The 26,418-nt window shown below is 38.1% G+C and overlaps 2 protein-coding genes across 3 annotated transcripts; one reads left to right on the top strand and one right to left on the bottom strand.

Annotated features, from left to right (window-relative positions):
• Positions 1-478: 478 nt before the first annotated feature.
• Positions 479-15,506, top strand: wfdc1 (WAP four-disulfide core domain 1). 2 transcript variants are annotated; one of them, XM_026926925.3, is made up of 7 exons: positions 479-975; positions 10,607-10,802; positions 11,087-11,170; positions 11,303-11,443; positions 13,242-13,292; positions 13,410-13,472; positions 13,938-15,506. In XM_026926925.3, exons 1-6 carry the CDS (start codon positions 865-867, stop codon positions 13,463-13,465), a joined length of 639 nt encoding a protein of 212 aa, XP_026782726.3. In that variant the 5' UTR covers positions 479-864; the 3' UTR covers positions 13,466-13,472; positions 13,938-15,506. The 2 variants fall into 2 exon arrangements, with proteins under 2 accessions (XP_026782726.3, XP_026782727.3); XM_026926926.3 differs by lacking the exon at positions 13,242-13,292.
• Positions 15,507-15,788: 282 nt separating this feature from the next.
• On the bottom strand, positions 15,789-25,870 carry utp4 (UTP4 small subunit processome component). The gene is made up of 16 exons (XM_026926994.3): positions 25,725-25,870; positions 24,825-25,000; positions 24,501-24,689; positions 24,134-24,308; positions 21,937-22,148; positions 20,648-20,819; positions 20,123-20,214; positions 19,930-20,026; positions 19,185-19,249; positions 18,987-19,109; positions 18,634-18,790; positions 18,434-18,540; positions 18,254-18,349; positions 16,647-16,832; positions 16,252-16,362; positions 15,789-16,093 (listed from the first exon to the last, which is right to left on the bottom strand). The coding sequence occupies exons 2-16, from the start codon at positions 24,981-24,983 to the stop codon at positions 15,977-15,979; spliced, it is 2,058 nt and encodes a 685-aa protein (XP_026782795.3). The 5' UTR covers positions 24,984-25,000; positions 25,725-25,870; the 3' UTR covers positions 15,789-15,976.
• Positions 25,871-26,418: the final 548 nt, after the last annotated feature.

The raw sequence follows: 26,418 nt of genomic DNA, 5'->3' as shown, positions 1-26,418 counted from the left end.
ATTGGCCATGTCTCTCTGCAGTAAAATGGATAATGACAGTGATTTGAGCTGTCTTTTTTTTCAACACTTTCAAAGTGTTTCATAGGGAGTGAGGCACAGAGGGGGGTGCCCTACTTTAAGACTGAACATTTATGTTCAAAGCCAAGTGGCCCCTTTTCTGTAGTTTAACACACATCATGCTTACCCCATGTAAAAATTTATGAGATTTACACTGACATTAGAGATAATTCACTGTAACTAACGAATGCATTCTTTAAACACTCAGATTCTCTGGCTTTAGCAGATGGAGAAGCTCCAAAATGTAAACTTTTTTCCTCACCATATTCTTGTATCTCATAATGCTGGTTTTTATCCTCTATTTCTCTCTCTCTCTCTCCCTCTCTCTCTCTCTCGCTACATGAAAGAACCATGTGCTTGCCATATCAGCAGATATGCTTAACCCCCTCCTCAAAATATCCAACACACAAGCAGTTCCCTCATTCTTCCCTCTCTTTTCTCCACTCCTCTTACTTTCCTTCCCTTTTTTCTCCCCACCCCACACTGCTTCTCCTCTCACCTTCCCTCTAGTTTGTTCTCCCAGATGTAAAGCACTCTTCCGTACGAGCAAGCTCGTGTAAGTGCACAAGGACAGAGACCAGCACTGGTGTACAGGCTGTGGGGCAACCACAAGGAAATACACGCATTCACTCACACGCTCACTTACACACAAACTCCAAAAGGAAACCGCAGTGTAAACACACAAAGACAAAAGAAAATTGTCAAGAGTCTAGACAGCAGGACGAAACTTCAAAGCGTGGGAGTCGAGAGGAGAGCGAGAAGAGGAGAGAGGCAAGAAAAGAGAGGAGCGAGTGAAGGAGAAGAGCCATGGCAGCCACTCAGATCCCAAGCCGGCTAGCTCTGCTTGTCTGTCTGCTGCTGCTCGTCACCGGCACAGAGAGCAAATGCAGACTCAGGAGGAGAGGACTCAGCCAGAAGGTCAGGGTCAAATATTTATTCATTTTATGCATATCTATAGACACAGTCAACTCTGTAATTATTGGCTCATGGAAATGAGCAAAATGTATCTATAAAATCAATGTGAGATATTTTAAGATTAAACATATGTATCATTTTATTTTAAGAAATTTTTAGTTGTTGTTTTTGTTAATATTCTTAGGGCTGTTAACTTTCTTGAGGTTTTCTGGAGTAAAACTTTTTTTAATTAAGGAACTTGGTTTCAAAATTATTGAAACACAATTAAGGTGTTGTGAAACGTCCCTTGGAGAGAACACTAGAGCTAAGCTTCTTTCTCTACTGTCTAAAGTTGCAGACACTTGGTCCACTCTTCCGTAAAGAACATCTTTATGCAAGTTCTTCGATATTCTCAGGTTTGTGCATGTGGACTTCATGCACATCAAATCTGGAAACTAAAGCGGCCATTGCAAAACACTGATTGTGTGTTTGACCATTTCCGTGTTGATGTGTCTCATCACCTTGTAGAAAGCTCTATCTGTGACCAAGTGGCTACCTTCTGGCAGAGGCAACAAGGTTTTGGCTTAAATTATCCTAATGCTTAGCAGAAATCATTTTAGCAGTCTCAATAATAATAGTCCCACAGAGGTTTTAAGAGAAAATAATATAACTTTAAATAAAGGAGTTCTTATGAGAATGCTGTTTGTTAAAGGAAATTGTTTCTCCAGTTTGAGTGGAAAATTTTAATCGTTGTAATATGTAATGTTTCCCTCATTTTCATGATGAGTGCCAATAGTTCTGGAGTGAACTGTACCTGTCGGTTCAATGGGCTCGGAACAGGAAGGCTGGAATAATTCACAAAAGCCTTTATGATAGATTCGATTGCCCTAGTTCCAGATGAATTCACAGAATATATAGAAGGTGTAAATGTGTCTGAGTGGTGTGTGTGTGTGTGTGTGTTCTCAGACTTTCAAAGTGGGAACTTTTGACATCTGCTTTTTAGCTCACGTGAGCACAGTTATAGCTAAAGAGGCACAGCGTTTGTGATGCTGCACAGCTCTATCATGCTGACACCCACACTTTTAACAAAGCCAGTAGAATTAGGACATGCACAGGCACCGGTACATTTATTCATTCTTCCCCTATAAAAACATCAGCTTTCCTTTCTGGCTTTTTATCTTTCCTTCTTTTTTCTTTCTGGCTCTTTACAAAAATTTTTCACATGAAATGATGAAGGAGGGCTGGACTATACAGCATGGTTATAAGTAGTTCTCTCTATCTTGTAACCCATAAAGCAGAAGCTAAGAAGGTGACCTTTCCTACAATGAAGTTTTTATTGCAAATAAGGCGGGCATTTGCGGATGTGCTTTACAAGCCAGCCACTGTTCTCTGTGTGGGCTTGATAGAGTCCAAGAAATTGTGTAGGCCACCTGGCCTCATTATATGCAGCAATATGCAGTGTGTGAACTGTTGAGTAAGAAATGCTAATGCCTTTTGGGACACACATGACCCAGCAAAAATTTCTGCATGCCTAAGCAAAAATATGCCACATTAACAGTACTGGATGTTCACCAAATTTCACATCCTGCAGTCAGTGAGGCTTAAACACTAAGCAAAAAGAACTGAAGGAAATAGCAACACCAAGCTGGCTGGATTGAGGGTCAAGCTGGAGTTCCTAATCTTTGTCTTTAGTGAAATTCTGGACTTGTCATGAAGATTCATTACATAGCTTCAACTATGTGCATTTTCTCATCAATCTTCCCACACTGGCATTCTTTAAAGTAGAGAGAGACTCCAGTAGAGGCGTGGCAGAAGGAGCAGGAGAAGTAGAACTAGCCGTCACGCTGCATGGCTTTTCTCATAGCATTTTGCAGGCCTGGGTAATAAATCAAGATGTGTCTGAGAACCATTCACAAGAAATATATACAGTAGGTATGTGGGGGAGGGTAAAAGAACAAGATGGTTGAAGGGATTCCTACTTATGGATCTACTGTATAATAAAAGAAACACTTGTTATTACTGTGATTTTGCGTGCTTTCTGTTTGACCCAAACAAGGAATTAGTGAATCATAGAGAAAAATGTTTTACTGCCAGTTCCATTGCATGCAATAGTGTTTATCCCGGGTTGATATTATAATCAGATACATGTTGTGCTCCTAATGCATGCCAGGGCATGTACAAGGATGTTAGACCTCCACAGCATCCATACACTCCTATTTATCTCACAGATCCAGACTGAGTTTGACAGCAACAAAAAAGAGCTAATATAGTGGGAAGATGTTTAGGGCAGATGCACACACAATGTCTGTCAGTTAGGGTTTTACCATGATGTTTTCCTGCTGCCCCAAACATAGACAGTGTAACCACATCATCTGTAGGCTGTGTTTACAGAAAGTTTCTCAGCAAGCAGAGAATCACAGAAGATTCAGTAAGTATTCCAGAAATTCTAAGAAAGTTAGACTGTTACGTTCCTGAAACTCTTTTTTTCTAGTTATGTAAAAAAAAATTAAATTTTGGATACTTAATAGTGTAAATGATTGTGCAACTAAAATGTTGCAGCAGTGTTGTAAGAACATTTCTAAACATCAAACAAAAAATCTTGACATTTATTCTTGGAACCAAAAGGTCCTAGAATTTTAATGTTCAGAAAATGTTCTGCTAATCTAAAATTGTTAGCGGGATGAGTGTGGAGTAGAAAATTATGATTAATAAGCTAACCAGTGGTGGGTAGAATATCCAAAAAAAAAAAACTGACTCTACTAAAAGTACTGTTAAAATAATACAAAGAATAAAGCAGGATCTATAGAAATGACTATTATAAGTAGTGCATTACTCATTATAGAAGATGAAATGTACATTTCAGAACAAGCAGCAATCATGATGATGATGGCAATGAGATCACAACCATTTAGTGTAAATGCATAGAAACAATTGCGCATTATGGCCAAAAGTATGCGGACACCTGACCATCACACCCATATGTGGTTCTTCCCCAAACTGCTGCCACAAAATTGGAAGTTTAGAATGTATCTGTATGCTGTAGCATTACAATTTCCCTTCACTGGAACTAAGAGGCCCAAACCTATTCCAGCATCACAATTCCCCGGTGCACAAAGCGAGCACCATAAAGACATGGTTTGCCAAAGTTGGAGTGGAAGAACTCGAGTGGCCCATGCAGAGCCCTTACCTAAACCTCACTGAACACCATCAGGATGCCGACTCTGCACCAATGATTGCACTGGGTGAAATGATCTGAATGTAATTCCTTCAAAGGCTAAGATAAAACAAGTTATTTTGAAGAAAAAAAATGTTCTGAAACAATTTCAGAACAATTCAACAAATCATCTAAGGAAATGTCTGTATACAGGACTACATGACGTGATGCTTTTGGAAATACACTTTACAATTGTGTATAATTTAGAAAGATTTAAAAATGACTGCCTGAAAAGTGAAAATACAACTAAATTTGTCTTGTGTGTATTTAATGGAGTTGGGATAGAAGTAAAAAAATATTAGTGACACTTTATTTGAAGGGTTCCTACACTATACTGAGTTCATAACATATTCATAAGCATTGGATAAATATTTCATAAAGCAATACCAAAGGATTTATGAAAGTCTTTTCAAAACTTGATTTTCTATGAAGTTTATTGCCTTATCTTCACATAAGAAAACAGAAAAACCTTCAGATAATGGTTGAGACTATTGTTTGAGACTGTTGTATCTTTTTTTTTTATCTTGGAAGTTACTATTTTTATCTTATTTTGTGTAATTAATGTATCTACTTCATAAAGGAATTAGGAACATGAAATGAAATGATATTGAGCAGAAGTGCTGGTGCTCTTTTTGCAGTGAAACTGATTCTGAAGCACCACTCCAATACAACTTCAATTATTTACAAAGCCTGTATGCCAACTAATTGAATGATTTCAATGCCCTTAAACTAAAGTGGCAATCAAATTTGCTTTTATAACACTGTTAGGAAGCATTATATATATAGCTTCTGCAACTTTCTCAAAGTAAAGACAAACTAATAACTAATAACAAATTACACTATCAACCTCTAAAAGACAACCAATAATAGAAATTCATGGTTGTTCTCTTCTTTTTTCTATTTCGTGTAAAGATAGTTCATGGGTTCTCCGGTTTCCTCCCACTGATTAGCTATGCTAGGTGGACTGGCTAAGCTTAATTGACACAGGTGTATATGAGTGTGTGAATGGACTGGCATCCCATTCAGGATGATTGGTTCCGCCTGGTGCCCAGTGTTGCCGTGATTATCTCTGGATCCACCAAAACCCTGGCCAGGATAAAGCGGTGAAAGTGATGAATGAATGAATGAATGAATATTGTGGAGGTGTAAAGGTTATAGATGGAACACATATGTATGTATAAACTGACAACTGTTCTAAATGTGGCAAGTTACTACCTACCTCTGATGTTAAGCTATATGTTTTCAGCCAAAAAGCAACATGGCTTTAACACTGAAAAGTATTGAACGGCTTTCCAGTTTCACTCTGAAGTCCTTCTGTTCTGTGCCTGAGCGAGTTAACAAAGCGGCAGTGTGCAGCAGTCATGTGTTCACTCTTCAGCAGCCTGCACAGTAATCCCAGTCAGCTGAAGAGGTCATCTTTCAGAACATTACTGTAGTGTTACTCAATTAGCTCATTACAGCCTCCTGGCTAAAAAAGGAGCAGGATTTTTGATGGCATTACCAACCCGTAGGTATCACTGGAGCATGAGTAGTTTTGCCACTTAATTTAAATGCATAGCCAAAGCACTAATTAATCCAAAGTATCTCTACAGGGCAGGTTTTAAAGTCTCCACAAGTTTTATGATAGGATATGATAGGAGTTTGAGGAAATAATAGAAGGAATGACTTTCAGTGTCAAGAAATGGAGGCTGTGCACTCTTCTCTGACCTGCCAATCACTTGTTTCGTGTCAAGGTCATGCAGCAAGCAGTCAGCCAGATGTAGGAAAGAAAAAGAATTCAGTGCGTACAGTGCATAACCAGATGTGCAGACATGAACCACTGCATACGTGAAACTAGTATTTAAAGCATACTTCAGTGTAAACTTCAGAAGGTCAGTAATTGAAGCAGTAAAACATGGGAGAAGATAAGGTTTTAGGAGGGGTGGAAATTTTAATTATTAATAAAGTGAAGGAGCACAGCGGTGGGTAGCTTGTCTTTTTGTGAAAAGGAGCATGCTGTGAGGTTTGAAAAATGATGGGTGATGTCTCAATTATAGATGCACATTTTTAGTGAGCTACAAAAAATTAGAAACAGTTCATGAGGAGGCCTTCAAAGTACCAGTTTTAATACATCATAAATTAATGCATCATAAATTAATCACTAATTCTCAAACTGCATAGCTGCCAGAGCAGAATTTACAGTGCAGCAGTGTGAAAAATAAAAGCTTATAGCCCACTATTATTACTTGCTCCTGTTGCAGTTATGATCTGTGGTTAAATGATGCAGGGGTTGTAAACATGTTCAAACAAGTCAATAAACATATTCACAGGCCTCAGTTATGAAGCACCTCTAATCCTCTAAAGTGCTCTGAGACAGGACTCAAGTTAAAAATCGTTTAATCACAGTTAGCCAAAGAAACAATGAAAATTACAGTATCTAGCTTAGATATATTTATTGCAAAAAAAGCGAAATATTTCTTAGATTAATAACCCTGTTTCTAGACATTTTATTAATTTCAACTTTGAAATTGTTTTCTTCTATTGGCAGATAATTTTGCTGCTAAAAAAGCAGCCAATAGAACGGGATAATTTCAAGATAATTTAGTAAGAAAATAAATAAATAAAAATAATACTTATCATAATTTACTTCATATAATATAGCTGTCTGTTGAAACAAACAAAAAAAAACTTCTCAGTGACCCAAATGAGGACAGCAGATCTGAATCGCAGATCTGTTTAGGAGTTTCGAAATCTCTTGTGACTTCTGCTGGCTTGCGGTTGTCCCACTGTGAGAGACAATGTAGCCAGTAAATACTTTCATCATGGAGCTGTTGATATCCCTACATTAGAGCAGTAAGAGACAAACAGGAAGATAAACATCCCAGCCTGCACCACAACACATAGACTTTACAGAGATCCCAGGACCATTAAATCCAAACAGGAAGGAGATACTACTAGCTTTTCCTGGTGCTGAGTCTCTTGAAAGATAATCTGTGTAATTGTTAGAGCTATGAATGAAGTCGTCCTGTCTGACCCACAACATCTACAACATCTATTCCAGTTGTAACTAAAGTACGCTACAGCAAGGTTCAGAAGGATTACTATGGACACAACACTGACATTTTTTAAAAAGCCAGCAGATGAGAAACAGCTTGGTTGGAAGGATTATGCATAAAAAAGCACTTGAAAATTGAGTTCGACCAAGCCTTAATCAGATTATGTAAAGTTCTAGTCCTGAGAGAGAAGGACATACTTTGTTCTGGCATCAGTATGGGAATGATAAAAGAAGAAAAACTTGAATAATTGAGCAAAAAGATGCAGTTTTCATACTCTTTTGACAAAATGAATAAGGCAAAAAATGTAAATTATATCAACAAGACATTTAGTGTGTTAGAATTCACAGATGTTTATCACAAGTAATAAAAATGGTCAACTAGTCAGCTGCGGCTTGTGAGCATAGATTTTGGAGGGATAGGACGACATTAATAACGACATAGCCTCAAACAAAATGAAATCAATAGGCAGTTGAGTGTCAACAACATAGTCATCTAGCATAGAGTCTAACAACTCATTTTGAGCAGTTTCCATATCACTAACCAGGGTTGTCAGGTTTCAGTAAAATGTCCAGCCCAACTTCATCTCAAAAACTACACAAAAGACATGAATTTAGCCCAAGTTGAGGTTTGGAAAAGGAAAAGAAATATTTTTCTTATTTTCTCAGCTCTTGTTATGGACAAGACATCACCATGGTGCAAACACATTTCTGATGCACAAACATTATCCACTCCAAAATCCCCCTTTAGTTCTGTCCAGTGTTCTCTCGAATTTAGTCTTGGCCATTTCCCACCCACCAGTTAGGTGTCCCTGATCATACAACAACTACTACACTGGGAGGATGCAGATTAACAGGTGAAGCCAGCCAACTGCATCTTTTCGAACCACTGCTCCTGCTGCATCACTGTGTGTTGTGCCACACCCTGAGGAAAACATTATTCATCCCCTTCTGCATGCATGAGCTCACAGATGCCAATGATTGGCTAGTGTCACTGGGATTGATAAGGGAGAGATAGTATGCCATCACGTCCACTCAGTGAGCCAGGCCAATTTTGCTCTCTCGGACTCCCAGCAACAGACGGCTGTGGCATCATTGGGAGGCACTTTGCCCTTGTTTGCGGAAATGTATTAGATTTCATTCCAATTATTTGCTGTAAAACAAGATCTTGGCAGCTGCTGAGTATTTGTAAACTAGCCTAATTTGGCGTAAAAATCACATCCCTAACAACCCTGTCATAAACTGTGCTGTCTGTTGCTCCACCACCACCGAAAATGGTCATAGTTAATGAGCATGAATTCCTGTGCACAGCGTGATTCCTGCCCCAATGGGCCTCTCTGACCACTAGGTGCAATACTAACTGTATGGAGCAACTAAACATGGCAATGAGCAGGCTGCTCCACAATCTAGAAAGGTAAGCAAATCAGTGGAAATCGCTGGTCATTCAAAAGAGGTAATCAAATTAGGTAAAATTTTAACTGAATTTAAAATGTATGGAGTTGTGAATGAGGAGTTTATGAAGACTAACATTTGTTGAACAGCTCATATATGTTTCTGCTCTGCCCCAACTGCCTCCACGGACAAGCCACCACTGCAAATCGTGTATGTTAAGATACTAGTAATAGAAAAGGCAAAGCTATATCAGTTCACAAGTTTGCATTCCTGTCATGAATGCAGTATAAATATACTCAAATAACACAGCAAAAGTGTGTCTATTAGGTATAAACACCTCTTAAGTACCCATTCCAAACATTTGCATTTTATTTTAATGATTGCTTTAGTACCGAAGCCACTTGCCAAATAAAGTCATTTGTAACACTAAGTGCAAACTGCAACCTGTTATTATTAAAAAAAAAAAATTTAAAAAAAAGGCAACCTTGCCTTACCTTGATTCAATATCTCATCAGAAAGCTAGTGCAGTTGCCAAGTCCACAGCTTTGTGGTGAGTTGAAATTTTAGGGTTGGGTTATTTTGCATAATTTAGATTATTTATATCAGTATCTTGCAGGATAAATAGATGTTCCTTTATAAATATTATTGCAAATGTAGTCATGACTTTGGAGTACACAGTTAAGGAGAATTTGACTGGGTTTATTAACAATTGGGGATAGTTTTGAATTGCCATTGAGATGTTTTTGTCGCACAGACCTGGCAACCTGGCAGACAGAGACACCCTTCTATCTACATTTAGAGCAGATACAACCTGCAGAATATAGGTTAGATTACATTTTACCACATTCAAGGGACAACTGCCAAGATGATTAAGCAGTCCTGGACTCTAGTCAGGCTAAAAGAAAGGACAATAGGGAGGACAGGTGGTGAGACAGAGATGTGTACTGAGTCCAAAACCGTTCTGGCCTAAACAGTACCTCTTCTTGGAAACCTGGCTGTAGCCCCTTTTTCGAAGTAGAGCCTTTGTGGAATTAGGAATCCTTCAACTCCTGCACAAAAAGAAAGGAAATTCTAGTGCAAATCCCTATGTATTTTTTTTTCTTTTATTAAAAACAGTGTCTCTCTTATGCCACAGGTAGGCATACAGTAATAACAGTCGTGAACTTTAACCTCAGGGGGGTTCCCTGGTTCACCTTTCTGTAGAAAGCATAGAAAGAATGCCAAGTTCAGTGAACTGAGAGCAATGCATACATGGCTGCTTTACAGATCTTGATTCACATGAGTACTAATCCCTGGCAGAGCTGCAGCGCAGCCTACGCCCCAGTTTAACAGGGAAAGTGGCCTCTAACATGATTCAGCTGAGCAGAATTCAGTGTTTATATAAATACTTATGGAGTTTATTACAGTGTTGAGAATACAGTGAGCTAGATATATAAATGATATATAAATGATTATTAAACTGAGACATTGGATCATACTGTGAGAAATGAGTCTGAACCTACAAAGGTAAGGCACTCAAGCCGAAGTTATGCAAAGTACAAATGGCGCCATCTATAGGACATGATGATGCCAGGTTTAACTACAAACCTTGAAACCAGTCAGCCATTAAGTATGTGTAGATGAGGAACATATAAAAATATCAGAAATGTCAGATTTCTAGAATAAATTCTACATTTATTCCTGTAGATTCTCAGAAATAAACATAGCAAACTGTACTTTTCCTTGTCACTGATGTGGTACTCTCAAGGGTACCTTTAGGATGTATCTTTGCCCTGGAAATGTGAATATAGTGTACCTTTAAAAATAATGTAAGCTACATAGGTGGACCTTAAGAACCACTGATACTGTATGTATCTTTAAAGATTTACTCAAAAACCTAATTAAAGAGACACCACATGTACCTTCCCACACTACATACTAAAGGTACAAAACCCTTGATGACACCACTCTAGCAACAAAGAACAGTACACTTTAGTACCTTTATTTGATTTAATAAGGATTGCACCTATTTTCCCCAGGATTACGAGTACCCAAACCACTCCCAGTCCAATCAACACCAGAAGAATGATCGGTGCCCACCTCCGCCTCAGATGCTTCCCGAGAGGGCGTGTGAGGTGCCCGTCTGCCGCTCAGACTCAGAATGTGAGAGACACAAACGCTGCTGTTACAATGGCTGTATCTACGCCTGTCTGGAGTCAGTTCAGCCTCCACCTGGTAGGAATACACACTCACATGCAGACATATGTACATCATTCAGAAGCACAAAAAGGTGGTGAGTCCAGGAGTCCAGGAAGTAGCAAAGGCGAGGAGTAACACCTAATTCATTTTTTTGTTGCATTTGTAGAATACCTCTCAAAAATTACAATATTACAGGCATACAGCAGTGTCGAACTATAGTTCAATGAAGCTAGAGATTCCTTGTGTAGTAATTTTTTATTGTTTTTATGTAAGTGTACTAATAACAGTGTAATAACTGTGTGTTTCTGTGTATTGATCAGTGCTGGACTGGTTGGTGCAGCCAAAGCCACGGTGGCTTGGTGGAAACGGCTGGCTCTTAGATGGACCAGAGGAGGTTCTCCAGGGTGAGTGGTAATCATCATCACATTATATAAACCCCTAATACACCATTGACCTGATCATATAACAGTTTTTTGTCATTGTATACTAATATATTTATCTACAAACATGCTGTTATCTTTGTGTGGTATTTGTAGCTGAGGCCTGCAGCACCACAGAGGACGGGGATGAGCCTTTACATTGTCCTACTGGATACGAATGCCACATCATTAACCCTGGAAACCCCTCTGCGGGCATCCCCAACCGAGGCCAGTGTATCAAACAACGGGGAAACTCAGGTCTGAATTTATCTGTCTACCAGCTAAATTCTCTCATATCCTGTTCCTACACCATATCTGGAAAACCTGTCAGATGTCACTGTGGCTGAATTCTGGCAAATAAGATGAATAATCAGGTTTTGGTCAAAAGTGTTATGTCACAATTTGATCAAGTTGCTGACTAACGACGTACTGCCATAGTGAAATGGATTTAAGCCTAATCAATTCAGTTTGTAATCAAATACTGGGTGTAAAAATGTTCACAATGCTCCTGTGCCACAAACAGAATGGAATCTTTAAATGCAATTGTCTCCCTTTCACTTTTGGAGGTAACCAGATTTTGAAATGGTAGAACTTATATCTGCTTGACCCTGCTTAAAAATCCAGCTTGGACTGACCAGCTGGCAAAACACAATTCAATTCAATTTTATTTGTATAGAGCTTTTAACGGTGGACATATCACAAAGCAGCTTTACAGAAATATATAAATTCAGGAAATAAAATTTTAATTTATCCCTAATGAGCAAGCCAGAGGCGACAATGGCAAAGAAAAACTCCCTGAGACCATATGAGGAAGAAACCTTGAGAGGAACCAGATTCAAAAGGGAACCCATCCTCATCTGGGTGCTAACAGATAGTGCAATTATAAATAATTCCCTTCTATAACTGTGTACTACATGGACAAAAAGTGCAATTGTGTAACCAGTAAATTCATTATAGTTTCACAGGAAGTCTATTTTGTTGAAGTTATCAACTATTCACTGATGGAGACTTAAGTGTAAAACCGTTTGTGGAAATTGTAGTCCTAAGCCATCATAGCAAAACTGTTCATATCAAAACACAGTCTGAGCTGGTCAAACTGGTAGACCATCATTGCTAACTAGTAAGTGATGGTAGAAAAGAAACAATGTCTAAGTTATTACTAATAATGTTACATCATAGACAAGATTATATTTAATAAAATAACATAATAGTAAGACTATTAGAAAATATCAAACCCTTTACTGATCAATTTAGTCACATAATAAGGAACCAGGAAAATAACTTAACAGCTGAAAAGAGATATGAGCAAAAGAGAAGCAGGAAAGTCTCTGGTTTTCAGAGCTATACATAGTAGAATTATAGTACACTATATATAGGTTCCATCTTGAGCTCAGGTTACTGTATGTGTAACGTTTCACATGTTCTCCCAGTGTTTGTGTGGGTATTCTCCGGGTTCTCCAGTTTCCTCCATTGTCCAAAAACCTGCAGATAAGTGGATTGACTACACTAAATTGCCCCAAGTGTGAATCCATGTGAATGAGTGTGTGGTGCTCTGTAATGGACTGAGCAGGTGTACAGATGTTCCTTAAAAAGTGGATGGTGAGTTCATTCATTCATCTTCAGAAAGCATGACCTGACCAAGATAAAGTGCTTACTGAAGATGAATGAATATATACAGTTTCATGTGAAGGGTTTTCCCCGACCACCACACATTTATGCAAACCAACAGACTAGCAAACAAGATAGCTGCATTTACACATGTGAGACATAACTACTTATAGAGATTAAAATATATTTACATTTACGGCCCTTATCCAGAGCGACTTACAATTATCTCATTTATACAACTGAGCAGTTGAGGGTTAAGGGCCTTGCTCAAGAGCCCAGCAGTGGCAGCTTGGTGGGGCTGGGATTTGAACTCTCAACCTTCCGATCAGAAGACCAACGTCTTAACCGCTGAGCTACTACATCCAAAATATAGCCATCCTGTAATGCTATACTTTAATAGTGTGTACAACCTGTTGTACCTTAGCTACACTATCCGTTCTCCCTCTAGATGGTCGTAGCCTGAGGCACAAGTACTTCAAAGATCACAAGGATTATTTAGGTTAGTATGACCACCAATTCACATCTACAGTATATTAGTCTTAGGGAGAAAATATCCAAGTGAAACCCAGAGCAACTCACAATTCTGGTTTTAATCTCTGCTGTTTCTTCCCAACAGGAAGCAACTCCAACATTGCAGTGGGTTATGAGAAACATCACAAGCACTTAGGCTGAAAAGCAGGTGAGTTTTTTTTGTTGTTTGAAAATGACGGATGTACAGAAAATGTACAGGTCTGCCACAGGAAGCGTACTGCTGTGAAGGGGATCTTCCTCACCCATCATTGTGAGCTAAACAAAATGGATCTGGATCTTGAGATTTTTTATGTGCCAATATGGCTCTTATAACTCAAAACTGCCATATTTTATTGGAACGTTGGCAGTCTTATCACAGGTCCCGAGTTAGAAAGGAAGGCACAACTCTGCCTTCTTCAACACTGAGAAACTCGCATTTACACAAGTTTGTTGTGACATCAATATTGCATTTTATATTGTCCATGGATTACAATCTGTCCATTTATGAAGCAGACTAAACTAAGGTTAGCTGTAGGCATGAACATGGGTTGGCATTTTGCTACAACACATTATAATTATGTACACACTACACAATATTAATGTTTTACATGAGTATACTCCTGTTTTCTGATAGGTGACCTTCATAGCCCTACAGAATCTACACAACAAAACAAAACCAGTCAACATTTCTGCGGAAACTAGATGTCCTTATTTCACAGGTCACAAAGCTGTTATTTGGTGCTTTATGTTCGAGGTGCTATAACACGGAAAAATCAACATTTCCTACCTCTTCCAAACAGCACACAGAATCTTATAACCTGCCAGCTCAACTTCACGACTTTCTCCTAGAAACTCACTGTTTAGTAAAAATAGTATTTGTTCTCATAGTATTTAAAATATTTAAAGTAAGCTAAACCTGAGAATGTACCAAAGATACATGTACCCTTACACACTTTACCAGGCTACGGGACAACCAAAGAATACGTCTGCACACAGACATCTCAGGCATAATTTTAACATAACAAAGCCACGTTACATAGATTCCTCCATTGAAATACTGCAAATTAAGTCATTTGGCTCGGGAATGTTCGGGGATCCTCTAGGAGGAGCTGTAATCTGCAGCCAGGGACAGAGAACTTCAGACTCAACTTCTCATCCTGTTCTCACTTTGAACCTCAGCAGGAAAAGTGGAAAGAAAATTAATGAAAAAAAAATTACAGTTTCCTTAATTACAACAAAGAAAAATATGGGCTATTAATCCTGTATTCATAATGCATTATATAGACACATTTATAATGTGTGTAAAGCTTAAAATATTCCTCCAACAGCACATCCTGAAGTGTTTTATTCCATTTACACCACAGCAATTTCAACAATTACATTTACTTACTTATTAAAGAATGACATTTATGTAATATTTGTAATATAAGTATTACAAATAATACTTATTTTCCATTCACAGCTACATTTAGCTTTGTGGTACTTCTTTGTTCTGTCTCTTGAAGTACAAAATTATTTAAAAAAAAAAGCAACTTGTTACCAAGAAACCGCAAAATTCTACATTTTATCTCCTGAAGACTTTCCTGTTGTGGAAAACTTAAAATTAGAGCTTTAGCTCTGACTGTTACAAAGGGCTGACACTTACAGATTCCTTCCAAAAATATTTAATATTTCCTTACAGAAAAGATCAGAGCTGATGTTATAGAAAATTAACAAAACCTTCAGACCATTCGAGTGCAACAGTACTGTGGTGTAAGACTTTATAAATGCTTCTTGGCAGGTCTAGTTACATACATAACATCTTGCAAATCATGAGTACAAGACTTCACAAAACCATTTATACATAACACATTATATCTGTTCATAAGAACAATGGAGACAGTAATGTAGTAACACACTGTAAACACAGGAGCTGTATTAAAGCATGCGGTACAGCTGCTATACTAGATCCTGTGTTATAGTGCATTACAGTGTTCTTATGAACAAATTATATAATGCATTATGTAACCTGACATGCTGTGCATGTAACCATAATTACATATGTACCTTTGTACAGATTTATGTACAAGGAATGTACATGTATGTTGAAAAATGTTATAAATGCATCTATAATACATTATGAATACAGGAGGTATGAATACAGAAATATGCAGTATTTTTTTTGCAATTCCTGTGTATTGTGAATAAAATCTCTTTTTCTGCAGTCTACCTGTTATTATTCATATGCCTCAATGTCAAGATCATATTGAATCACCTGGATTAACTGCCATTTTTTTCCTTCATGACAAGGTGAAATGTGTACAGTAGATACAACCAAAAAAATAATAATGCTGTGATCTGTGGAAAAAAAAAAATCCATCTTCCAAGCATGTCACTCATTGAGTCAGATTATAAAAAAATGAATCTTCAGAGAAATGGTGACAGAAACAAATATTTCTGTATTAAAATAAGTCTAATATGTCAAGAAAAAATGCCAAGCCCTTAATTTTCATATTACAGTAAATATTCTGTTTATTACTGTATATGTATCAAACAGTTATTACAAAGCATGGGGAAAGCAGGTTCACAATGTGTCACACATGAGCTTGCATGCATGCGCACAGACACAGACACACGCACAGACACACGCACAGACACACGCACAGACACACGCACAGACACACGCACAGACACTTATGTAGCAAACTTCTTCTGTCTGACTGGTGGTGGGAGTTGAGCAGTGATGTCCAACAGGGGTCGCTCCACCACCACCAGCGACTGATCCTCCATCAGCCCAGCAAACAGCAGCTCCTGTGGGACAGAGAAGCAGTTCACAGTTAAATAAAGTTAATATCATCAGCCCTTAAATCACTTTAGAAATATTAAAGCACTCCATTAAAGCTGAGGAATATTCTCGAGGATGAATGCACTATTTTTCAGAGCAGTTATGGTCTAGAAGATACACACACCTTGTAAGTCTTGCAAACTTTGAAAGCATGGCTTTGGGATTTTCTTTCCTTCTCAGGGAGGCTTCGCAGAGTCAGCTGATTGTAGAACTGAGATTTGTTATCAGGAAGAGGCTGGAAAGGAAATAAAAACTCCACATTAACCTTGAAATGAACATTATTTCATAAATGTCCCATATCATCCCAGAGAGCAGTTTGAATAGTCTGAAAATAAACAGAATACTCTGGATTCTTTAAAGGAGAACACACTGTTACTGATCATTTGTTTTTTTTAATCTTGCAGGACAATGAGCTGCTCTTCATTTCCAGCTCTAGCACTCCAAACTCAAACTCCAAAATTCTCAGTGGTTTGTCAATATGTAAATAAGAATAATAGCAAAGTGGACTTATTGTCTTACCAGGGTTTGATCAATGATGCAGAACATGTACATATCATGTAGTACAATGTGAGCTGGGTTTTTGCGACTAAAGGTCACATTAGTGACTGGTGTGTCTCTCTCCAGCCACACACGATGAAGGCCGTTCCTCTGCACCAGTCGACTCCAGTCAGTGTACTGCTTCTGCTCTATAGAGTACTCAAACAGCTGCAGAACCAAAACAAGCACAAACATTTAAATCATTTCATTCTATACTACTTAAATAAGCATCCTTTATTTTACAGACTAACGCACTCACTCACTCACACACACACACACACACACCCAATAAAGAACATGGCAGCTGTTCAGACCTAATTACCAGCTTAATAAAAAAAAAAGTTTGCATCAAATCCTCTAAGGCTGCTTTCACACTTGCCATTTTTTACTCAGCTGCTGTTTTACATGTAGTCTTGAAAAGAAAAAAAAAAAAACTTTTTTGGGTCACGGAAGAGCTTTCAAAGTTTTTAAAAAACCTTTGTGAAAGGTGCAAGTGACATCAAGAGAGAGAAAAAAAACAAGACAAATGACAAAGCATCGGTGAAAAAAAACGATCTTGTTAGTGAATGTAAAGAAATTCATATGTTGAATTAAAAATATTTTGTTGCTGATATTCTAACATACACTCACTGTCCACTTTAATAGGAACACCTGTACACCTGCTCATTTCAGTAATTATCTAATCAACCAAACATGTAGCAGCAGCACAATGCAGAAAATCATGCATTCTGACATTGTGAGTTCTGAGATGCTTTTCTGCTCACCACGGTTGTAAAGAGTGCTTATTTGAGTTACTGTAGACTTCCTGTCAGAACACACCAATCTGGTCATTCTCCTCTGATCTCTCTCATGAAGGTGTTTCAGCCTGCAGACCCTCCACTCACAGGCTGTTTTTTGTTTTTCGCACCATTCTGTGAAACTCTAGAGACTGTTGTGTGTGAAAATCCCAGGAGATCAGCAGTTTCTGAAATACTCAAACCAGCCCATCTGGCACCAACAACCATGCCACAGTTAAAGTCATGGAGATCACACTTTTCCCCCGATTCTGAGGTTAGACGTGAACAGTAACTGAAGCTCTTGACCTGTATCTGCATGATTTTATGCATTGTGCCGCTGCCGCATGATTGGCTGATTAGATAACTGCATGAACATGCAGGTGTACAGGTGTTCCTATTAAATTGGATGGTGAGTGTAGCTTAAAATATCAACATGCTATTTTCTGGGACATTAAGGGGCACATGATGTGATGGTCAAGTCACAAACAACCGATGACAAACAACCTCCTCATCACCAGTGTTAAAACAATCTTTATTTCACTTTTGGTACTAATAGGAAGATTTAATCTAGTTAGCAACCTATGCTAGATATTTAGGTGATATGAGTTAAGACCGGTAAGAGCATAGTTATTTTTACAGTGTGCGCCTTAATTCCCTTCTCCACCTCTTTTTGCACAGTGAGTGTACAAAGATGAGAGGAAAATCGTTTAGTTTACAACATGGAAAAGGGTCATTAAACATTTTTTGTGTTAGCTTTGGGCAACAGAACGAACACTGGCGTATTTCACGAGTCCGGCTGTAGGTGCTGAGTACCTGCTGATCTGCGTGCACCATGAACAGGTTGTTAGTTGTTGGATGGATGGCCATGGCGCTGACTCCAGAGCTATAAACAGGCACGGTACAGTGTACCTGAAACACACAAGCCATGGATGTGATTCCATACACATCATCCATTATTTCCTCCTCATTCTACACTTTTGTGTTAAAGATTACCTTCATCTTCTTCAGGCTGTACACGTGAACTTCGTGGGCGCTGTTGGCCGAGGCCAGCCATTTTCCATCCTCGCTGGCTGCTAACAGATGAATGGCCTGGCCAGAGCCTTGAGAAGAAAGAAAGGCAGAAAAAGATTAAATCAACCTCAAAATCAAATGGAAACCTCAGCTGTGAATAAAAAAAAATCTATTCCTCTCACCTGATTTCGACTTGAGCGTGGTTACGAACTTGCACTCCGTTTGGCTCAGAGCTGCCACGTGGACGGTAGAGCAAGTGGAAGCCACAAACAGACGGGAAGAGTCTGAAGAGAAGCATATCTGATTGGCTGTGCTGAGGATCTTTGGGAGCTTGGACACCTACAAGAAACCAAGTAGCTGTTCGTTAAAGTACATTTCTCAGCTGGTTTTAATAAAAGGTCTGATATACTGTATAAAATCATGGTGAACAGCCTGACGTGGTTTGATTTAAAGCTACCAGAGAGACAGGTTACAGGCAACCCCACAGCTCATGTGATTGAATACATATCCGTTTGCTGTCAGTGAAGAAACTGACCTTCGTGATGCTGACGTTGTTGTTATCACAGTGTAATCTGTACAGACGTAAGCTGGCCACTGTAGAGTAGGCGATCCACTCTCCACACGGAGACACGGCACTGCAGCAAATATGCTCCTCACCCTGATGATAGAATAAAGACCAATGATACTGGATTCTCTGAGTTTGGAGCAGTTGATATAGAAGCAACATCCTTACCTTTGTCTTTAAATGAAGTAATTTCTCTGGTTTCCTTTTAATAGGTAAACTGCTTCCAGGCATCCCTACAAAAAACAAATAAAATCAAAAATTGTTGTAGTTCCATAGGCTGTCAAATTCTTTTAAAAATGGCATGTTGTTATTATTAAAAGTACTTTGTATTCGAAAGCATTTTCTTTTTTAGCATTGCTGAATGTCTGATTTTAGAATTTGGTCCTCTCTGGTAAAAAAAAAAAAAAGTTATTGCAAACTATTTGTGGAAAAATATTTCGTAAGTGTGGGTTGCACACAGTTATGAATCAAAACGGGAGTCAAATGCCAAACTGCGCTGATTAAAATTAGTCTGTGTATATATATAAGGAAATAAATTTGTAATAGTAATCCCAAAGATTATACCCTAGTGAAACAAAGTCATGGATGATCACAGTTCCTGTAGACTCAAGGTGATCTTTCTCAGAAGCTTCTGTTAACAATCTTTACCAAGGGTACCAATCATTATTTATACTTTTATATTTATTTTGGACATACATAATCCATGCCATATATTATGCACATTTATATTATTTTTTCTACATCCAGCAGCAAGGGTTATTTGACCAAAATGTTTACGGAACCTGTGATTGATAGATTTCTGTTAGGTGAATATGGATTTAATGTATGAAGAAAAAAAAAAAAAAAAATTAACAATTTTTGAATAGTGAAATTCTGTAAACTTAATGTAGGTACATGGTCATATGTTTCTTACCGGTGCCATCACTCTCCCCGAGTCTCCACAGCTCCAGATGTGTCGGGTACTGGAACAGCAGCAGACCCGTTTTCTTTGCGCAGGACACTAAACTCCGCTATATGGTGAAAAAAATCAACATTCTCTTTAGCACAGCGCGAGTCAGTTTCAGCCGTAGGTGCAGATTAAAAAGCTTTAAGGTGTTAAAACTCACATGAGGAAACTGGATCTTGCGGAAGGCAGTAGCAGTGGTCTTCACTTCAATTTTATCCAGGAGAGGCCTCATGACAATCTGTGTGTCCACTCCTGAGGCAGGTTTTTAAACAAAGAAAAACAGATTGATTATTACAAATGCTATGCAATATGACAAAATAATATCAAAAACTGTAATAAAAAATTATATTAGATATATTAGATAGTTACTCTCAACAACAAGCAGCTGACTGAATGATGTAATATTGTATTCAGTGTTTAATTTTGCCTCATTTTCTGTTTATTTTTGCAGATTAAATTGAAGTATCACTGAACTCTTACTAGAATTGTATTAAACTAAATTACATTAAATGCAATAATGCATTTAAACAAATAAATATACCACACACAAGTGTGAAAACAGTTTTGCAAACACTCTTTTATCAAACTAATATACTGCAGTATATTAAATATGGAGATATTTTTGCTATATGGTCCACCCCTCATTACATTTAAGACACAAAGAATTTCTAAGTAGTGACCAAACCTCCTGAAACAACGGCCGTGTTGATCTCCAAAACAGAGCGGACATCATGCGTGTGGTTCTTGAAGGTTCTGGTTCGGACCCACCCTTTATCCTCCTGTCCTAGAACCATGGAGAGGAACTGGAATTGTATCACGGTTCCCTCTGACGTTCCTGCAACGACGCTGGTCTCATCCTGTGGGTCATAACCGGACTACTAATTAACAATAACTTCTATTTTAATTCAGTAGGAAAGAGGAAAGAGGACATCATGAGGCTGACGATTAAAAAAAAATAGCCTTTGCGCAGAATCACTGAAGTCTACTAGCAACTCATAAGTTGTTTAGCTAGGCCACTAAACAATTAAAACTTTAAAGTATGTTGAGCTAATTATGTGCCTTAATACAGACTCTAGAAAATAAGCAGGTACTTGAATTCCTGGGAGAAGCAATTTTATAAAGTCATTATGTTTATCCTCTGCTGATAATGTCTCTGCTGATGAAATCATGTTTACAACCTCAACAACAAAAAGTCTTAGCTAACATTTCACCTGTCATTCTCTCATCACACATAAAGACATGACTTGAGTCTGATTAGTGTTTTCGTTCGATGAAGTGTTATGAAATGTGAGGAGGACTGTGTGTTAGCATTAGAGTCCTATTTCTATAAATAGAGTTTTTGTATTGCTACTGGTTCCACATCCTGATTGTGGAAATATTGTCCAGGATCTGTTCAACTTAATTAAAATGGTAATAGTAAGAAAAAGTTCTTACTAACAGCCAGACCACATCCTCGGTTCGCATTTCCCAATGCAGACGGTGCTGGGATTTGGAAAAGTCTAGCGTTCCACAGGGCCATGGTGCTTTACGTTACCAAAAGCATATGAACCATATAGAGCATGTTATGTGGAAACAAAAATATTAAATAATGAGGGTTTTTTTTTTTAGGAAAATCAATAGGAAGTAGAGTTTTTTTCTTGATAGTGAGAGAAAAAACCCTGACATGTAATCTGTTTTGATCTGCTAGTGATTTGCCCGCCCAGAAAACATCCATGAAGAACAGCATATGCTATACTCTAACCCTAATCCTATAATCACATAAGCGTGCCATGAATCTTACTAAATAGGACACTAGAATCCCATCATGCTCTGGATGTTTTAGCTCAGATAATAACAGTTCCTAGCTCTGATGGCAGAACATCAGCCTCCACTGATTTAATTTCATGCACTGCAAGAGTGTGGAAATTTAATCTGCAGCTCATTTCCTTTTAAAAATACAAACACGCACACATGCAGTCAGAAAAAGCTTTTCACCTGTGAAGCTGATAATGTCAGCACGTCCCACTTGGTGACCTGGTGGCTTTTAATCAGTGTCCCTGTGTGATCGTCCCATATCTTAACCTTCCCAGACGAATCTCCGCTGACGATGGTGCCATCGGTGAGGTAAACCACACTCCAAACGACACACTCCTTACTCTTGGCTGTTCCTATTCCACGCTCCACCAGCATCCTGTGAACCGACTGACCTGAGCAGCGAGACAAGCGACACGGATCCATTTATACAGCACTTCTGAAACAATGTAAGGTGAATAAGTGTCCAAAAAACTTCTACAATCCAATAAGTTTTCTCTCAGGCTCTAGTCACAACCAGCGCCAAGTCAATTACATAATTTAATCAAAAGTTACAGAGCTGAGTGCAAAAGTTTGTATCCCCCATAGGATACAAACTTTTGAATTGGAAAACAATGAGACTCAGCCTCTTTCACAATTCAGCTAGAAAAGAAAAAGGAATTCCAAATGTACACAGAAAAAATGGAATACGTGATCGGTCAGATTTAAGAGAACATATTACGTAGAGTTTACATAAATATCAAATCGTGATTTCATTGCTTATACTAAACTTAACTTAAACAAGTTTCTAATTACTGGATTGAATTATGTAGAGTGAGGGAGATCAGTTCACATAGTGTTAACGTAAACCAACTCTATTACGAAATTTTGTGGGGATGTTGGTGCTGATGGAACTATAACTATAGAAATAAATGAACTTTATAATTAAAGCATGTGTGGGAAAGTAGCACAGAGGTAATACAGCTGTTGCAGAACGTCAGTGACCTGGGTTCGAGCCGCAGTTTGGGTGAGAGCACGGAGTTAGATTTTATCCAGGGCCTTAAAAATACATAATCAAATCATGTTGTGAGTACAAAACCAAATTGTGTTAATGTACCTCAATTTTAACACACGGAACCGATGTACACATTTGAATTAAGTAAATTCAGCTGGGGTTTTTTTCAGTTTAGGAGTAAAATCAATACATAAAAATCATTTTTACATGCAATCTGACAGAGTTAAAACAGAATATTACACCCGAGATGATTTGGAAAGATGTCCGAATCAGAGTGAAATGGATACTTTGTCTGCTATTTGGTTTGATTTCACACTCACGTAATTAAAAGCCAAAAGCTAGATGGTTGGAAATACAGTAATGGATAAAAATAAACAAAACTTTGCCATGTAGGATTCAAAAGAATCACCTGAGCATGGAGAACATTGCATCAGTGCTAAATACATGATTAGATAATTCTATAACTCACTAATTCTAACTAATTTCTTGGTTTGTTTATCAGCATAAATACATTGCTGAAATACATTTCTGCAGCACTATGGCTGTCCTTTCACTCTGCATGTCTCTGCATGTGCGACTGCTGTGTTCTCACTCACTGACTAAACCAAGGGTAGAAAACACATCAGGATTCACTTCAAATGGACTAAACACTGCATATGGGAAAGATCCTATTCAGTGGATCAGACTCCTCAACACTCAGAGACTGGACTGAAAACACACACACACACACACACACACACACACACACACACTCAACTGAACATCACCCTATCCTCTTTGCAATTTTTGCACATCTCCATATTCAATTTCTACTGCTACAAATATTTATTATATACTGTATATAATCTTTATACTCTCTACCCTGCTGCTACTCCTTATGTTTACATTTACAGCAACTTTATTTATTTAAAATTTACTCTTTTGCACTAGTCATCCGATTCACTTTCTACTAGAACCGTGTACTAGTCAGCACTGCACTGTAACTCACTGTGCCCATTGTCTTGTTTTTGTAGTTTTGTACTGTCTTGTGCTGTCTGCACATGTCTGCACATGTCTGCACTGTGCACTTTATGTAAATATGCATAGTCTCCTGTAGTCCTGTGTTTGTTTTATGTAGCACCTTGGTCCTGGAGGAACATTGTTTCTTTTCACTGTATACTAACTAGTTGTATATGGTTGAAATGACAATAAAGCCACCTGACTTGACTCGGAAGTGATTAGAGAAAGCAAGTTGTTAGAACTGTGATAAGATTTTTTTTCTTCCACTACTGATATATTAACATACACCATCTGACCATTTTCGTTCCTTGTAATCAGCATTTATAAAAACCAAGACTCTTAAATTTCATGTTTTTAGTCCTGGGATTTCTCATGGTCATAACTTACCTGTTTCAGTGTCAAAGACCCGAATCATATCCATCATTCCTGCAGCTATCCTCGAGCCTGAAGGATGCCAGGACAGTGAGATGATGCGTCCTTTTTGTTTGGCCAGATTCTTTTCAAACTGGATTTTACCTTCACACACCTCAAACAGTTTAACAGTTCCATCCTCACAACCAACCTGTCCAAAAAAATACAAAAAACATTCCTGTCACATATGAACACATCATATTAACAGCAGAGTTTTTAACTATAACTGTAAAAGAGGACACCTTTTCCAGATTATGATCATCTTTATTCTGTGATGCATTGAAAAAAATGAAAAACTTGCATCCAAAGACATAAGAAACTTTAACATAAACATTAAACTTACAGCTAAATGAGTTCCTTGCTTGTTGCTTGCAATGGTCCAAATGGGGCCTCCATAAGCATCGAGTGTGTATTTCACCTTGTGACTGTCCACATCGTACTCAACAATCTCGCCGTTTAAACCTGCACTGAAGAGACGCTCTCCGACCCAGGCCAGGGCCTCAGAGGCCCGCGTCTCTCGCCCAGGAATCACCTGTGAACACACGATTGTACTAAACTCATCATGTTACATACATCAACTAATCCACATTGTTGTCTGGTCTGACCAGAAACCAGCACTCAGGCGTGATTTCCCTGATCCACACCATGCAAAGCCAGACTCACAGACCTTTTCCTGAAAGAAGTTGTCAGCCACATTGAAGATCTCCACAGAGCCGTCTGCCCTCGCCACTGCGATCCGCTCACGCTGCGGCTCGAAGGCCAAAGCACGGACAGCTGAGGGCATGTAGTCGAAGAAGCGAACACGATGAACCTTGAACTCCCCCATCACTGAACGGATTCAAGCTGAGGAATGATACGGAAATGGTTTTACACTTTCCTTAATTACACACTTCAAACTCTGTGGAAGTTAAAAAAAAAAAAAAATACATGAAAAGGTAAATGATGGAATGAATTCTGAATCTGACTGGCTGAATCTGAGCACTGGAATAAACACCCCGAATCCAGCTTCTACAAACTCTAAAAACTGAATTACTGAATCTGAATTTGTAAACACTGAAAAAAGATTTGAAAACAGATGCTTGATTTTTTATGTGAATCTCTGAACACTGAACTAAAACTACCCTGAATTTCAAGAAGGTTCATTCACAACAAATAAACACAGACATGTGGTTTTCGAAGTAATATATTTCAATGATATGAATTCAGTGATGTTTAAATTTCATTATTAAGAATTCAGTGGATTTAAAATTCAAATCTTTCTCATTTTTCCCCCAGAAAGCTCTTTTAGTGGACTGCTGACCAGTAATCGCAGTTCATTTAAGCCAAATAAAAGTTCAAAATCTCTAACTTATTAAAGATACCATATTTCAGTTACACTAAATGACTTTAATGACTGAATCCCAGCTAGTTTTAAACTAACTCAGCAGGCTGGGATGAGCTAATGTAGCTGCTGCTGCTGCCTCTGGTAAACACTGCGAAGGGAATTTACCATTAACTCATCAGAAGAGAAATATGAGAGGAAAAGTGCCATCCGGACATAAAATTAAATACGTGAATACCAGCTCACCTGTTTTGAACGCTGTATTTGCAGTTGCTCCTTCAGTTAATCTGAGCTTTCATTTCGAGCTGCTCCACACGTTGAGCTCCTGCTGCACCACGTTGAGGCCCTTCAACCCGGAAGCAGATGCGATTACTTTAAAAAATAAAAGTCGTTTTAATTCTCTAAAGCGCTGCTACTACTACATCTACTACTACTACTACTACTAATAATAATAATAATAATAATAATAGTAATAATAATAATCTGATCTTCTCGGGAACCTTGCGATTACACGCAATAGTTCTTTCCCGATACAAACATGTTACTGTACTGATACAAACCTGCTCAGCTGTCATAAGGTTTCTGTTACTTTTGTATCTAATAAAACGCCTGATTTCTGATAAAATAGGGTTTATTAGCTACATATGGCATAATGAAAATTATGAAAATTAATAATAATAATAATAATAATAATAATAATAATAATAAAAACACATATATAGATCACTATCCATAGGAGCTATGAAGAGCTAGAGCTGAATAACAAGAGACACCTCAATAAGCATGAGCAGACTGATTTTATTCACCAACAAATATTTATTTATTTATTTATTTATTTATTTATTTTTTTACCTTGCATCGGATATAGACTGGGCAGAAATGACCCACAAAAAAGCACACAATTAGATAGACAAAGACAACTAAGATTGTGTTAAAGGAC

Source organism: Pangasianodon hypophthalmus, chromosome 6, assembly GCF_027358585.1.
Source record: "Pangasianodon hypophthalmus isolate fPanHyp1 chromosome 6, fPanHyp1.pri, whole genome shotgun sequence".
In the NCBI taxonomy this organism is placed as follows: domain Eukaryota; kingdom Metazoa; phylum Chordata; class Actinopteri; order Siluriformes; family Pangasiidae; genus Pangasianodon; species Pangasianodon hypophthalmus.
Note: the sequence above shows the minus strand (reverse complement) of the source record. Positions and strands in the feature narration are given on the sequence as shown.

Excerpts from the sequence above, each read along its gene's own strand:
- wfdc1 (XM_026926925.3), top strand. The coding sequence starts at position 865 with ATGGCAGCCACTCAGATCCCAAGCCGGCTAGCTCTGCTTGTCTGTCTG. Across the intron at positions 976-10,606 it reads GGAGAGGACTCAGCCAGAAG|GATTACGAGTACCCAAACCA; the intron begins GTCAGGGTCAAA and ends TATTTTCCCCAG. Across the intron at positions 11,444-13,241 it reads CAAACAACGGGGAAACTCAG|ATGGTCGTAGCCTGAGGCAC; the intron begins GTCTGAATTTAT and ends TTCTCCCTCTAG.
- utp4 (XM_026926994.3), bottom strand. The coding sequence starts at position 24,983 with ATGGGGGAGTTCAAGGTTCATCGTGTTCGCTTCTTCGACTACATGCCC. Across the intron at positions 20,215-20,647 it reads CACGGCCGTTGTTTCAGGAG|GAGTGGACACACAGATTGTC; the intron begins GTTTGGTCACTA and ends AACCTGCCTCAG. Across the intron at positions 19,110-19,184 it reads TACTTCATTTAAAGACAAAG|GGTGAGGAGCATATTTGCTG; the intron begins GTAAGGATGTTG and ends TTCTATCATCAG.